General features: G+C 46.5%; 1 protein-coding gene across 4 annotated transcripts in view; it reads right to left on the bottom strand.

Moving 5' to 3' along the window:
* Positions 1–13,517, bottom strand: part of pard3bb (par-3 family cell polarity regulator beta b) — a 157,672-nt gene that overhangs the window by 66,827 nt on the left and 77,328 nt on the right. For 3 of the 4 annotated variants that reach the window (XM_049005889.1, XM_049005887.1, XM_049005886.1), the window contains 4 exons: positions 11,351–11,521; positions 7,116–7,227; positions 1,674–1,806; positions 1,355–1,446 (listed from right to left, as the gene is read on the bottom strand). In XM_049005889.1, the coding sequence (XP_048861846.1) occupies positions 1,355–1,446; positions 1,674–1,806; positions 7,116–7,227; positions 11,351–11,521 (508 nt within the window). The remainder of the gene's footprint in view (positions 1–1,354; positions 1,447–1,673; positions 1,807–7,115; positions 7,228–11,350; positions 11,522–13,517) is intronic. The other variant, XM_049005888.1, reaches the window with a different exon arrangement.

Raw genomic sequence — 13,517 nt, 5'->3', positions numbered from 1 at the left:
ACATAAAAATCACGGGAGCAAAACATGAGTGTATGGACGGTACTGTAGGTATAGCATACATCAGCAACCACGTGAAAAATGTGAATTTCACCCTTTGAAAAACACAGCCCTTCACATCTGCCTGCATGAAAGCAAGGCTCTTCCAATTCCTAGCCAAATTCTGGGGTTATCATCATTACTATTATCTCATTACTGCCCCATGTCCTTGTGACCCCAAAGTGTGCCACAGGCAGGCCAAGCACTAGTTAGCACAGCATGCCTTCTGTTTCATTTAATCCCATACCAGCACCTGCAATCAAAGTTAAAGCTGTGCATTATGGGTAAAAACCTATACCCAACTTCGTGAGTTGAAATCTAGCACATGCTATTTCTGTCGGTGTCAGTAAGAATCTGCTGTGTCTTTACAGCGTTGATCAGACCCAGCTTTCAGCCAATGCCTTTATGGTGCTGGAAATAGCAGCGTTCCCTATTAAACTAATCCTGAGTGCTGTCTTTAACTCCGATTTACGGCTCTGAGATCGTGACTCACACGTACACGACTATAACCTCCACACAAAGGCTGCGCTCTGAGCTCATGCTCGTGAGTCGTACTGGGCTCTTGCGGTGTTTGCAGAAACAGGAGACACGGGAGGCCCGGGGCCTGTCTGGGCCGCCAAGGTGAATCCTACTGTACTCCAGACTTCAATTAAAACCGGGAGCCACAACCTCTATTATTCATGAAGTGCGGCGGCTAAATCTGTATATGTATTATTAATACAGCGGCCCTCCAACAGGACACGTCTGATTTGACGCGAGGTGCTCTGAGGCTAGGCACTCTGCCTTTATGCAGAATGAAGGCAGGCCTGAAGCGGCCTCCCCGGCCTATCCTCCCACTGCCAGCCTATCAGAGGCAGAACGGCACCGGCCTGTGGTGCGTGGCTCACAAAGTCTTCACGTGACGCTGATTTATCATCTGCCTATGCCAGATGCATGGCTTATTATTAGATTGGGGATGTCTGGATGCACAACAGGAATTAATTGTGTTATATCTGAGAGCTACATTGATCGCCATTCTGACATGCACTTAGCTCTGTCAGTTGCCATTTAATATCAAAGAGATGACTTAGGCTTCCTAAGGGGAGGGGGGAGTGGGGGAAATAATAAAATAAAAGTGAGTGATGTTTTCAGCAGAGAGCCTGGTTTTGGATGTTAGAGATATCAGAGATATTAGGCTGCCTATGTGGAGCCCGAGACCCTCGCAGGACAGGGTAGGCTTTTGGCCTTGCGGGTGCCTCCCTGCACGCCGCACAGCCCGTGCTGCAGGCCGACGCCGTGGATGGCATGCGTGTGCTGGGGGTGCAGCCCCCTGCCTCACCTAGGTCCATACTCTTGGATGACTTCACACGGCTGTGCTGTCGGCCGTCTTGCAGGACATCCTCTCTCTGCAGGTCTGGCTCCCAGCTTTGACTGAAGAAGCAAACAGTATTTCCAAGCTGGGTTAACAGTGGACAGCCAGATCATCAGCTTCTCAAACTATTTGTTTACTTTATGGAATGTCCATAATATCCTGTGCAAATACACAGCCGTGACATCTGCTCCTCCAGACAGCTTTCAGAGGAGACCTACTGCTAGTAACAAGCTGCAACTGATATGCCCAGAAAGAACATGGATTATGCTAGAGCACAGAATGTTACCTCTGATGAGAGTACGTGGGTTTTGGACTAAAGTTCATATCATTCTCCTGTCGATGAGGAAGAGGGGGTGGCTCTTCTTCTTCCTCCTCTTTTTCCATGTGGTTCATACCTCCATTTGTCACAATAGTGAGATCTGGACAGACAAGAACACAGATTAATGATCATTCTGTAGCACACACAATCATGCATAAAGACGGCTCTCAAATCTCACAAAAAGGCATCTCGCGGCAGGACGGACAGACGGACGGACAGGGAGCGGCAGTGGGCTGCATGTGGGAGATAGAGTGGGTGTCTTATCTGCAGGCATGGCACTTGCTCCCTGAGATGGGAAGCTCTCAAAACTCACTGAAATATCTATGACCTGGCTGATCTCATGTCTCAGATGATAGAGAATTAGATAAACAGCCGGGTTCAGAGGCTGTTTTAAGCTGAATACATGTCAGAATGCCTGTATGGGCTATTGAGAACATTTAAGGTGCAACAGTAAGAGAAAATAAAGCAATTATGAGTGATAAACTGGCAGGATGTTGAGACAAATACAAAAGAGCACAAAACAAAAGTGAAGAGTGCAGGCACACGACCGACAAAGTACAAGTGGCATCACACCCTCGAGCAGCTTAGCAACCAAGGCCGCGGATACTGGTTCATGACAGGGTCATTCTACATGGCTGACAACTCTTAAACAAGGGCATGATAGATTTGGCTTAGTTACTAATCATGGTCAAATCACACAGAGTTGTATTCAATGGTAGAGAAAAAATACAGAGAAACAGACAGTTGACAAGCTGACAAATGGAGGAAAGATGATGAATAACAAACAATGATCATCGCCGGTCCGGAACCTACAGGATGAGCTAAAAAAAAAAAAAAAAAGAAAAACTTGCACTTCAAATAAGGCATATTTAAGTGTGCATAGCCTTCAAAGTCACTGAAGGCTGGGATTAGCACTGCAGATAAATGATAAAAACTCAACCCCCCCTCCCCACATACTCCTACTAAAACCCACTTGCTCAAAAACTTGGGTGGGAAATCAAAATATGCATTATCATAATGATTCATGGGATTAGACTTGTGAACCCAAGGCTATTGGTACGGATCTTAAACTAAGCCTATTTGTTTACTGGCATCAACATAGAGTGAGGGCCAAAAGTAGGTATAGAGTTATTTTACAGACTCCTGGAGCCTGTCCCTGACACCATGACACACTTTAGCACACAAATCCCAGTTAGCATCAATACCCACAAATGATTGCGAGATGAACTCCTTCAATAATTTATCCACTGTGTGGGGTTTCCTCTCAAAGGTCACCTCCTTTACTACACCCCCCCCCCCCCCCGGTCCATGGGTTTCAGGCCACGTGAAGGTGATGGCCAGTCAAAGCTGCTACGTCACCTGACCCAGCACTGTGAAAAGATGTTGTCAAGGTAGCTAAAGTGTGTGACAGTGTCAGGGACAGGCTGCAGGGATGTATCAACGTTAACGGAGGTCATTTCCACCACCTGACTAAACATGACCCAATCAGTACAATTTTACAATCAGTGTAAAATAAACTGTACACCAACCTTTAAGAATAACTTTACTAAATAAAAAATTTACTTTGTAAAACAAAAGCTGTATATCTACTTTTGGCTCACCCTGTATAAGCATGTGTCAATATTTAATAATCATCTAATGCCGACAGAATTGCTTTAGATGGGTATACATCCACTATGTCTGTGGCGATTGAAGCAGATCCACCACAGCTGAAGCAGATTCTGGCAATCTGCACAAATATGACACAATGTTACCTGCTGTGTGGCCATTTGCGACAGATGCAGAAATATGTGTGGAACAGAAAACAGGAAGCTGCAGAGGGTTAGATGCGCAGTTTATGTGTGACAAGTATGCACGAGTATGCATAGGATTTAACACATAGCTGCGTATATTCGGCATATTTGCTTTGCCGCCTGCGTGATGGAAAGTCTGGGCTTACGTTGTGCCTTCTTTGGAAATCACTGCTGAGATGTCTTATCAGTGAAAGCACAAGCAAAGGCAACCATCATTCCTCCTAATGCCCGATTCAGGCGACCAGTTATCACTGATGGAGCCCCCTCATCTGTCTGGGTGGTGTGCAAGATAGGTCATGCATCACTCCTGTGTACACTTCATCATCTGCAAGAGCCGCCTCTCGAAAGATGAACGTGTGTTAAACTATAACAAAGTATCCCTCACGTGTACACACACACACACACACACACACACACACACACACACACACAGCCCCTACCTCTCCCGCCTGTGCTGGCAAAGGGTGCGGTAGGAAAAAGAGCATTTTATGTGAAGATGGATTAATACCCCTCTATTGCGGAAAAAGGGCTCGTTAAGCACAGACTGCCCAACCCCCTCACCCCAGCCATGACGTTCTGCCCAGCTTTAAGTGCTCCTTCTTATCGCCAGCAGTAGATGAGTTCATTAGGACCAGCCCACCTCCAGCTTCGACTGCAGGCACGGAGAGGCTGACGGACACCTCTTTAAGAGGAGGGAGCTCTGGTGACCTGAATGAACGCCATTCTCTACTACCCATCAAACCACGGAGGCTTCACATAACTGAAGGAATATTTAGGCGCCCAGTTTGTAAAGCGTGCAACAGAAAACATTGCTGGTGCCAAGACTGATGACCTGAAGGCTTATTTTCTTCAAAATCAGATTTCACTTTATCCGCTCTACAGAGGTCATGCCCATTATAAGACCACTGTAACCCATATTTTTATATACAGTAAAACCTCAGACTGCAAGCATAATTCGTTCGGAAACGTGCTTGTAATCCAAAGCACTCGTATTTCCCATAAAAAAATACGGAAACTCAGATGATTCGTTCCACAACGCAAAAATATTTATATAAAAATGACTAATACAAAAAATTAAAGTAAAAATGCATAAAACAAATTAACCTGCACTTCACCTTTGAAAAGGATCATGGATGGTGTGAGGGAGACGAGAGAGAAGAGAAGAGGAGGGTGATTTTGTAGGACGACTTTCACTATAACAAATGGAATCACTGCTATCTGTTGGCTCACTGGAATCTTTCTTTTTGTGTGTCTTTAACAAGGAACCTATCTAATGACAGCTGCCTTTGCCTCCTTTTCAATTTTGCGGAAATGTGGACATATTCACCACTCGCACTGCTACGCCCTTATTCGAGTGGTGCCTTTCTAGTAAATTTTGACTATACGAGTGCGGCATGCAGACTGAGACCTAGAATGAGAAATGATTACCCACAATCCTGCAGCAAGACAGAGAGAAGAACCATCGGCTCAGTTGTGATTACGTGACGCTAGGCAGACAAAGCGTATACATAATACTCATATTGCAAGACCTCACTTGTTTATCAAGTTAAAATTTTAAATTATTGCTTATCTTGCAAAACACTCGCAAATCAAGTTACTACAATGTGTGTGTGTGTATGTGGGCTCCAGTTACCCTGCAGTGGCTCACAAACTCCATCCAAGTTCATCCCAAAGGTGTTTGATGGGGTTGAGGTCAGGGCTCTGTGTGGGTCAGTTCTTCCACACCAAACTTATCCAACCAAATCATTATGGACCTTGATTTGTGCACTGAGGCACAGTCAGGCATGAACAGAAAAGGGTCCCAAACTGTTCCCACAAAGCTGGAAGCATAGAATTGTAAAAAATGTCTTGACATGCTGAAGCATTATGAGTTCCCTTCACTGGAACTAAGGGGCCTAAACCAACCCCTGAAAAACAGCCCCATACCATTATCCCTCCTCCACTACACTTTACAACTGGCACAATGCAGTCAGGCAGGGGACGTTTTCCTGGTATCTGCCAAACCTGCATTTGTCCATCTAGACAGAGGCAAGACATAGAACGGTGAATCGTCACTCCAAAGTCCAGTGGCGGCGTGCTTAACACCCCTCTTTCCGACACTTGCCATTGCGCTTGGTAATGTGAGGCTTGCATGCAGATGCTCGGCCATGGAAGCCCATTTCATGAAGCTCTCAGCACAGTTTTTGTGCTGGAGTTAATGCCAGAGGAGGTTTGGAACTCTGCAGTTACGGAGTCAATACGGCGCTTGGTGATCCCGCTCTGTTACTTTACGTGGTCGGCCACTTTGTGCCTGAGTTTGTTGTCCCTAAACACTTCCACTTCCCAATACCACCATGTACAGTTGACCGTGGAGTATCTAGCATGGAAGAAATTTCACAAACTGATTTATTGCATCGGTGCCACCCTATGACAGTACAACACTTGAATTCACTGAGCTCTTCAGAACAACCTATTCTTTCACGAATGTTTGTAAACCTGACTGCATGGCTAGGTGATTGATTTTATGCACCTTTGGCAATGGGTCTGACTGAAACACCTGAATTCAGTGATTAGGAGGTGTGTCTCAATTCTTTTGTCCATATAATGTATGTTATAGACACACATATACACACTCTCCGTAACACCACAAAAAGAACATTGCGAATCAGAAGAATCAAAAGCTTTTCAGAATAATTTCCTGAAAGATAATAATGCATTTTAAACAGTTTGCAGTTCTATTTTCAGCGGATCACACGGACTTCGCACACAATACTATATATACAAACATGCCCTATTTAGAATAGACTTCATCAGCATAATGATTTCAAGGTCAGAGCATACTGTTTACCAGATAAAAGCTGTATAAACACAGCAGAAAACGCAGCTCATTATTTTGTCCGTGTTCTTAGCCACAGCACCATAAAACGCACTTCCACAAGGCAAGTGTTGTCAGCTTGAAAGTATTATAAAATAAACACATTATAATCTCATAAATGTTCTGAATTTGTAGCCACAGAAGTCTTGCTTTGAGAAACATTCACAGTTGGTGGGGGTGCTGTCAGTTATTGTCTTGGACCTGGACAACACTGGATCAGGTTCTGGCCTAAAAGACACATAGACTATAAATGTTTACAGGCTGAAAAATGTGCCCATGCAGAGATTATTATGGCTATGCAGTGTTCCTCTGGGGAAGTACATCAGAGCTGCCAGGAGACCGGGGCCCTTGGAGGATCATCCTTAATACAAACCGAGCATCGGAGCCGTTTCACCTCAAACAGATTCAAGAGTGAAATGTATCAAAAAGCCTATCATTTGGTGCACTGATGGACTTCAGTGTGACTCACTTTCATATCGCCAAAAACCATCAGCCACACTCGCACGAACATTTAAAAGATGCAGTTAAAAAGTGAAGCAGAAATGAAGGACATTACATGAAACCTTAAAGGAATTTCATTACACTGACAAGGTTTCTAAATGTATGGTGATTTCCAGACTGCATGCACACACAGCCTCAGCCACACCTTTCTCAGAACGTCAGCCAATAACAGGAATGGAAACCCGTGGTGGGCGTGACTTCTGTGAGCTGCCACGCACCGGCTGCTCCATTATTAAATAAAAGTGCCACATGAGTGCCTACCTCCAGCCCTCTCGTAGATGCTGTTGTTCACCATGGGGGGCTGGGCAGGGCTGTCTGCTTTCCTTGGCTGCAATGGCTGGTTCTGGAAGCCTGAAAACTCGGGGTATTCCTGCTGGATATTAAAAGAAATGAGCTTATTAACATACTTAGGCTAAAATCTTAGGCTAAAATATGTTCCCAGATATTCAATGTACTCACTTCATGTAAGCAACAACGTCAAATATTAACACACCGTTTTTAGAAACAGAAGAACAGGCCCTGCTTGATGGGAGACCCAAAAAACAGACAGGAATGAGAGATTTTGGGCCGTCACTGGTGTTCGCAGCACCAGGAAGAACGCTGACAAGCCAGAGCGCGATCAGATCTTACAGCAAAGTTGACATCCAAGAAATGCAGAGCAGAGCTGCCTGGAGGAGATGCTTTGCGTAGCAGGACATTCCCTTTGCTCTGGATTTCACATCAAACGCCCGTGTTCGGAGAGTGATACAGAAGTCTGACATTTCTGACCCATACATAACATGGCACGTCATAGAGCCGTTTCAGCTGGACTACAGGTTGACAGGCAGATGTGGGGATACGCTGTAGCTGGGGCCGATGTTGCAGCAGGGGGACCGTGACACAGGGGGAACACTGAGGCTCCGTGCAGCGACCGCCTTGGCCTACACGCCGGTGGGGGCGCGGGGTCGACCAGAGGCCAGCCCATGCAGCAGAACGGCGTGTGCGATCAGAGGCCGACAGCCCTGGGAACGTCTGACCATCAAAGGGCAGCACCACTATGGAAATGCCCAAGCTATTGCTGCGGATGGTATATCTGCACAATTTCTAAACTAAACAAAAACTAAAAAAACATTCAACATGACCTGCATCTGAAGAATATTCTCCACTAGAGATCACGCAGGTTAAATCAAACAGCGCCCTGCGATCGGACTCTCCTTGCCATCAGCACTAACTGCGGCCCGCTCCCTTCTCGACTGGGCCGGGGGGCCACAGCTGGGCAGGCACAAGCCTGCCGAGGCACAGACAGTGACGGGCAGCAAATGAGATTATGAGCAAGCGGGAGGTATAGATCAATGAGGACTCCTAGGGCCAAGTCTTCCATTTGCTAGTTTTTCTCCTAAAAAGGGAGAATACAGAGCTTGCAATTTTACAGAAAGTCAGGAGAAGAATGAGCACTGATGGAAATTAACAGGAAATCAAGGAAGTCAGGGAAAAACAAAGTGTTTTAGAGGATCAGCACGCCAACGTGGGGGGCGGGAGGCAGGGGTGCAAAGGGTCTGCTTCCATGGATAAACGGAGGACAGACCGTTTAGGCAAAGATATTCAGAGAAGTAAGAGAGGTCTCCCAATACGAGAGTAACACTAATCCTGAGATGCCACCGGAGGACAGAAAGCCTGTTTCTCCAGGTGAAAAACAAATCCCACCCATCCCAAAAAAAGACGACTCATGATTCTGCCAGGTTTTACAAATAGATTTTAAGTGCAGACCGGCAGCCTGTGCAGATGCTCCATCATTCTGCATGCATAACACTGTGATGTGATGTCATACGTGAAAGGTGTTTATCTCCTCTATATATACAGCAGTACCAACATGCCATTAGCTACTTGGTTTAAGCGCTCAGTAGCATAATTAGCTAGACGCAGAGGAGAAAAGCAGGCCTGAAGGTTACCTGCCTACATCGCTGGGGAGGCTGGCTGTGGTTCCCTTAAGCATGGCACTTAGCATGACCTGCTTCTGCAAAAATATCTGCCCTTATAAATGGGTAGAAACTTGGTAAAAGCCACTTTAATTAAAGTGTCAACTAAGTAATTAATTTAAATGTAAATGTAAATATGCGGCCTCCTGTTGTGCTGGCTCTCCCTGCAGAGTACAGAGGACTTTGTGGAGTGTGAAATGAGGGCTACCCACAGCTGGGAAGTTAAGTGGGAAGATGAGCAAGTTATCTGCTGCTCTGAGCTGTTTGATTACACCTCTAGGCAAGTTACAGTGGGCTTATTCAGCCATACGACGGGGCGATCACACGGGGTGGGGGGCCGACACCAGGGCACGTCACACGGAGCGACCCCCATAACTCACGCCCCTTTCTGTGGGTGGTGGAGGGTGGGGCCATGGAGATAAGGTGCAGAGGGCCACATCCCTCAAGGCTCATCTTAGCAAAGCGCTAGCAGCTACAGCAAGGGGCTCTCAATGCAAGTTCAGAGCATCTTAATCAGATAGCAGCGCGGGGATTTCAGCGCTCTGCCTAAAACATCGAGTCCAGGCGGGGATGCACCCCCTGCTTGGTGGGCAGCCCCCCCAACGCCTCACACTTGAGAGACTGGGAATTGGTGTGGTGGTCAGCCCGCAGGATTCCCACGGACAGGATTTCATTAACGAGCCTCGGGGAGTAATCACATTATGACAGGGCTGTTTAGATGGCCATTCCACGGCGATGCAGAGAGCGTGCGATTAGATCTGGTGACAGTCTCACTGCCTTTTCCAACAGACTCTGCCAGGAGGAGAGGAGCACAAGAGCATCTACGACGACAACGTGCTGAAAGAACCAGTGCGTGCCAAGGCATTCAGGCTTCCTCCCGGCCCGGCCTGCTCCCCCACAGCATTCCCACCATTGTTCGTAGCCATTCAGCAGAAATGGGCATAATTGAATTACATGAGAGCTGCTCATCTGCTCAGCGCAGGAGGAGGTGGTGGGATTTTCAGTAACATGCAGGAATTAAGACACTTTTAATGTTCCCCAACGAGAGATAGCTGCAAAGTCCCTGCAGATGCGCAGGTGTATCCATGCGGCAGGAAAGCGGAAAGCTGCCACGAAGCCTGCTCTCGCTGCTCGGAGGTGAAGCTGAACAAACGCCGGGCAGGGAGCCACTGTGAAGAGAAGTAAATTGAGCAGACAGAGAGCGGCCCTCCTCCGCTCAGGGGAAGTCCTGTGTGTCGCACACAATTCCCAGGCCTCTGTGAGGAGTGACAGCAACTGGCTAATATGACACCAAAACGAAGGCAGCCCAAGTAGCAGGGGAGAACTAATACAAAAAACTGCAGAGAAAAATCCCCAGACAGCACGTCACAGAAGGGCACCCTCTAGCATTCAGACCATTATGATAAACTATTAGTGAACAAAACTGAGGTCCATGGGGAGAATTCAAGCCTGACTATGATCCTCCAACCCATGGCCCACTCTGCTCTACCTCCCCCATAAAACAAACTGTTACTGAACAATGCTGAACCTCGCAGGCAACATTCAACCCCGGCGGGCTATTATGTCTATGGCTAAACCTACACATCAGTCATGCTCGCCTGGATTACTATCTCCAGCAGTAACGATCCATCCTGCTGGAGGGCAGGGCCAGGGCGTCCACAGCCAGCAGATCTCCGCAATCCATAGAGCCTCGTTTTGTTTATATTCCGTGGGGCTTCACATGGCTGATCAATATCCATCTTTATTTCGGAGGGACATTAACAGACAGCTCTGCCTTTCTAACACTCACCGGCTGTGATCCGTCACAACGGGCAACAATAATCATAAATCTCCAGAGTGGTTTAACTCTTGATTGTCGACACCGTGTCGTAGCCATTAGACCACAAAAGCACCTGGGAGATTTCAGGAAGGCCTTGCAGGCCCAAGCTGGTCTCCTCTGCAGTGACATGGATCAAAGCCCCAATTGTTTTAAATAATCTGTCGGAAGTTTATTTGGTCTCGTTCATACTGTGCGAAACAGCAAACAGCAATTATTTGGGTTCTACACACAACAGATAATACTGAATAAAAACTAAAACTGCTAGACTGAGACTGAAACTGTTAGAAGGGAGAAGTCAAGTTCAGTCAATTCAGTTATTTTCATAATTGGGGGCAGGGAGCTCCACCATGGGCACCAACGTCGGCCATCAGGCTTGAGGAAATGATACCACCAGGGTGTTTATTTTTCATCACTCCAAGAAAAACTCACGTTTCATTCGACCACGTGACATGCTCTTTCAATGAACAGCACCAAGCCAAGCTTCTAGATATACCCTCTGGCAGGATGCACATAGTGCCGCAAGGAATGGTCAGGATTAATACCCAGCTGACGTGCTTTTTGTTTCCTTTTATGCGCCATCAATGCTCTAATAAAATAATCAGATCAGATTTTTTGTAAATCCTTCTTTTAATAAGGTAAGAAGGAGAACAATTGCCAAGCACTTCGTAGTTCCAGCTTCAGGAACATTTTGAGGGATCATGCTGGAGATGAACATGTCCTACCTGCCCTGGCCTGTCTAGGACCCGCAGCACCACCAGCTGGATCATGCCCCGCAGGTTCCCCTCCATGGACATGGAGCGCCGCAGCGTCTCCATCGCGTCGTGGTTGGACCGGCCCACCAAGGCTTCCCCATTGATGGCGATCAGCTGGTCATTGACACGCAGCCGGCCATCCTGGAGCAGACAGAGAGCAGGGCAGGGCAAGTCAGTGATAAGGAAGACAAGAAAGGAAAAGAGGGCTCTCCAAGAAAAGTTAGAATCCAGGACGAAACTCACCATTTCAGTGAATGCATTTTTAATCATAATAACCCAGAGCTACACATACAACACAAAAGCTGGGCGGCACAGTTTGGAAAACCCATATTCAGGAACCACAGGCCCCAGAAGCGGCCGCTACCACTGGCAAATGAGCTTTCCTTGTGGGGGGGCCGGCGGGGGCGGCGAGCAATCCAAGGCCTGCTTCCGAATCTCACCGGTACTCCGACATTACGAGGCATGCATATTACATGGAAAGTAAAAAGCCCTCAAGTTTATCGCCATGAATATTAATTCGTGATTCATAAAGAAGCCCTCAGATCTCAGTCTACTATCTGCAGGCTGATGCAGGGAAGCAGCTTCGTAAAGTGTTTAAGTGGGAGACGAGAGCTGAGCTGGACTTGAAATAAATAAACGGTGCTCACACCGAGAATCTTAAGTTATATTAGCTCGCGATGGAAGTCTTTACTTCTATGGAGTACTGATTATAATTTCAATCAGTAGAATTTCTGGTCCATAGTCATTTACAGCATTAGCACTTTGAGTTCATACTACTGCGGCTTTCTAAACATCATTTTCTCCTAGACACGACATTTTATATACATTTAAAGAGAGATTTCCTGATTTAGTTTGACAATACCACGATGCACTTCTTACTCAGCCCGTCCATTAGTTGCTTATAATAGAAAATACATTTTTATAAAATCCTGTGATAGAAATTGAAATAGCAATGCATTTGTTCAAATAATTCCCTGTAATGTGAAACAGTGACATCGTCCCCAATGTCCTTTGAGACTCTGAAAGGATTATAATAAGTACAATGATCACAGGGAGCTGTATTCATTAGCTGTGATGGCACCAGTATCTATGGTTCACTCTTAATGGGACAGTAATAGGACTGTACCAGATAGACCCTCTAACAGAATCACAGGGATGAATGTGTCACTGCGAGAGACACACCTCAGTGCATCGACATCTTGTATTCGAATATTCACTCAGTGGTGTTATGACCTCATTCCACGGTCAGCTCATTCCGCTATTGCCCCGCCCCCTTTGTCGTTACAGATTAGAAGCTCACGAGTCAGATTTCACAGAACTAAAACACTAAAACACAAAGACACAAGGTCAGAAACAACTAAAGATCGGGCTGATCTGGAATCGGCCATTACTGGGTCAAAATATTTGGTGGTGATTTAGGTTCATCTGTGTCTGTCCAAGATCTACAGGTATAAGCATTTCACAGTAATTACTCGCTCACTGAACCTCTTGCCAATACACTTGTTAATACATCACGGCCATAAAGACGTATTTATGTTTAAAGATAAAATTTATGGGGTGCTAAGCAACAGGTAGGCTGTTGTTCTTTGTTAATGACCAACAGAGGCTATGGAAGCAGAATTCATCCGAACCAGAAATTTACTGACCATCTGGGCTCTGGGTGACCTGACAGCACCGCTTACAAGTCCTAGGAGCATGCCAGTCAGCCTGCCTGAAATATGACCATAGATTTGTCTCCAAGCTTCTTCTTCTCACCTACAGTGCACAACGTGTCTGTCATGGAGACACTAACTGTCCCTCTGCCGCCATGCCGATGGAAGAGAGGAAGCTGCATGTATCCTTGGTATCCTCGGGGAGTTAGCATCCTCTCCGCGCATCCCGGATTTGGGTAACCCACATCTTCAGGAGATACTGCGGCTTCTCCCTCCACGCCGTGAATTATAGTAGGCACGGAATCCAGGGACAGGGACATCGCGCCCACAAAATCTCAAGATGTTTCCGTCTAATTAGTGCCAGGCTTTAAAAGTTTTTAATTAGCAATAACGTGGCCGAGAAGGAGCTGTGGCATAACATGGGGGAGGTAGGGATAGAGGAAAGGCAGGGGGGAAGAAGTAGGGTACAGCAGAGCCTCCAGTCT

This window comes from Brienomyrus brachyistius, chromosome 1 (genome assembly GCF_023856365.1).
Source record: "Brienomyrus brachyistius isolate T26 chromosome 1, BBRACH_0.4, whole genome shotgun sequence".
Taxonomy (NCBI): domain Eukaryota; kingdom Metazoa; phylum Chordata; class Actinopteri; order Osteoglossiformes; family Mormyridae; genus Brienomyrus; species Brienomyrus brachyistius.
The sequence above is the reverse complement of the archived record's forward strand: the minus strand, read 5'-3'. Positions and strand labels throughout refer to the sequence as shown.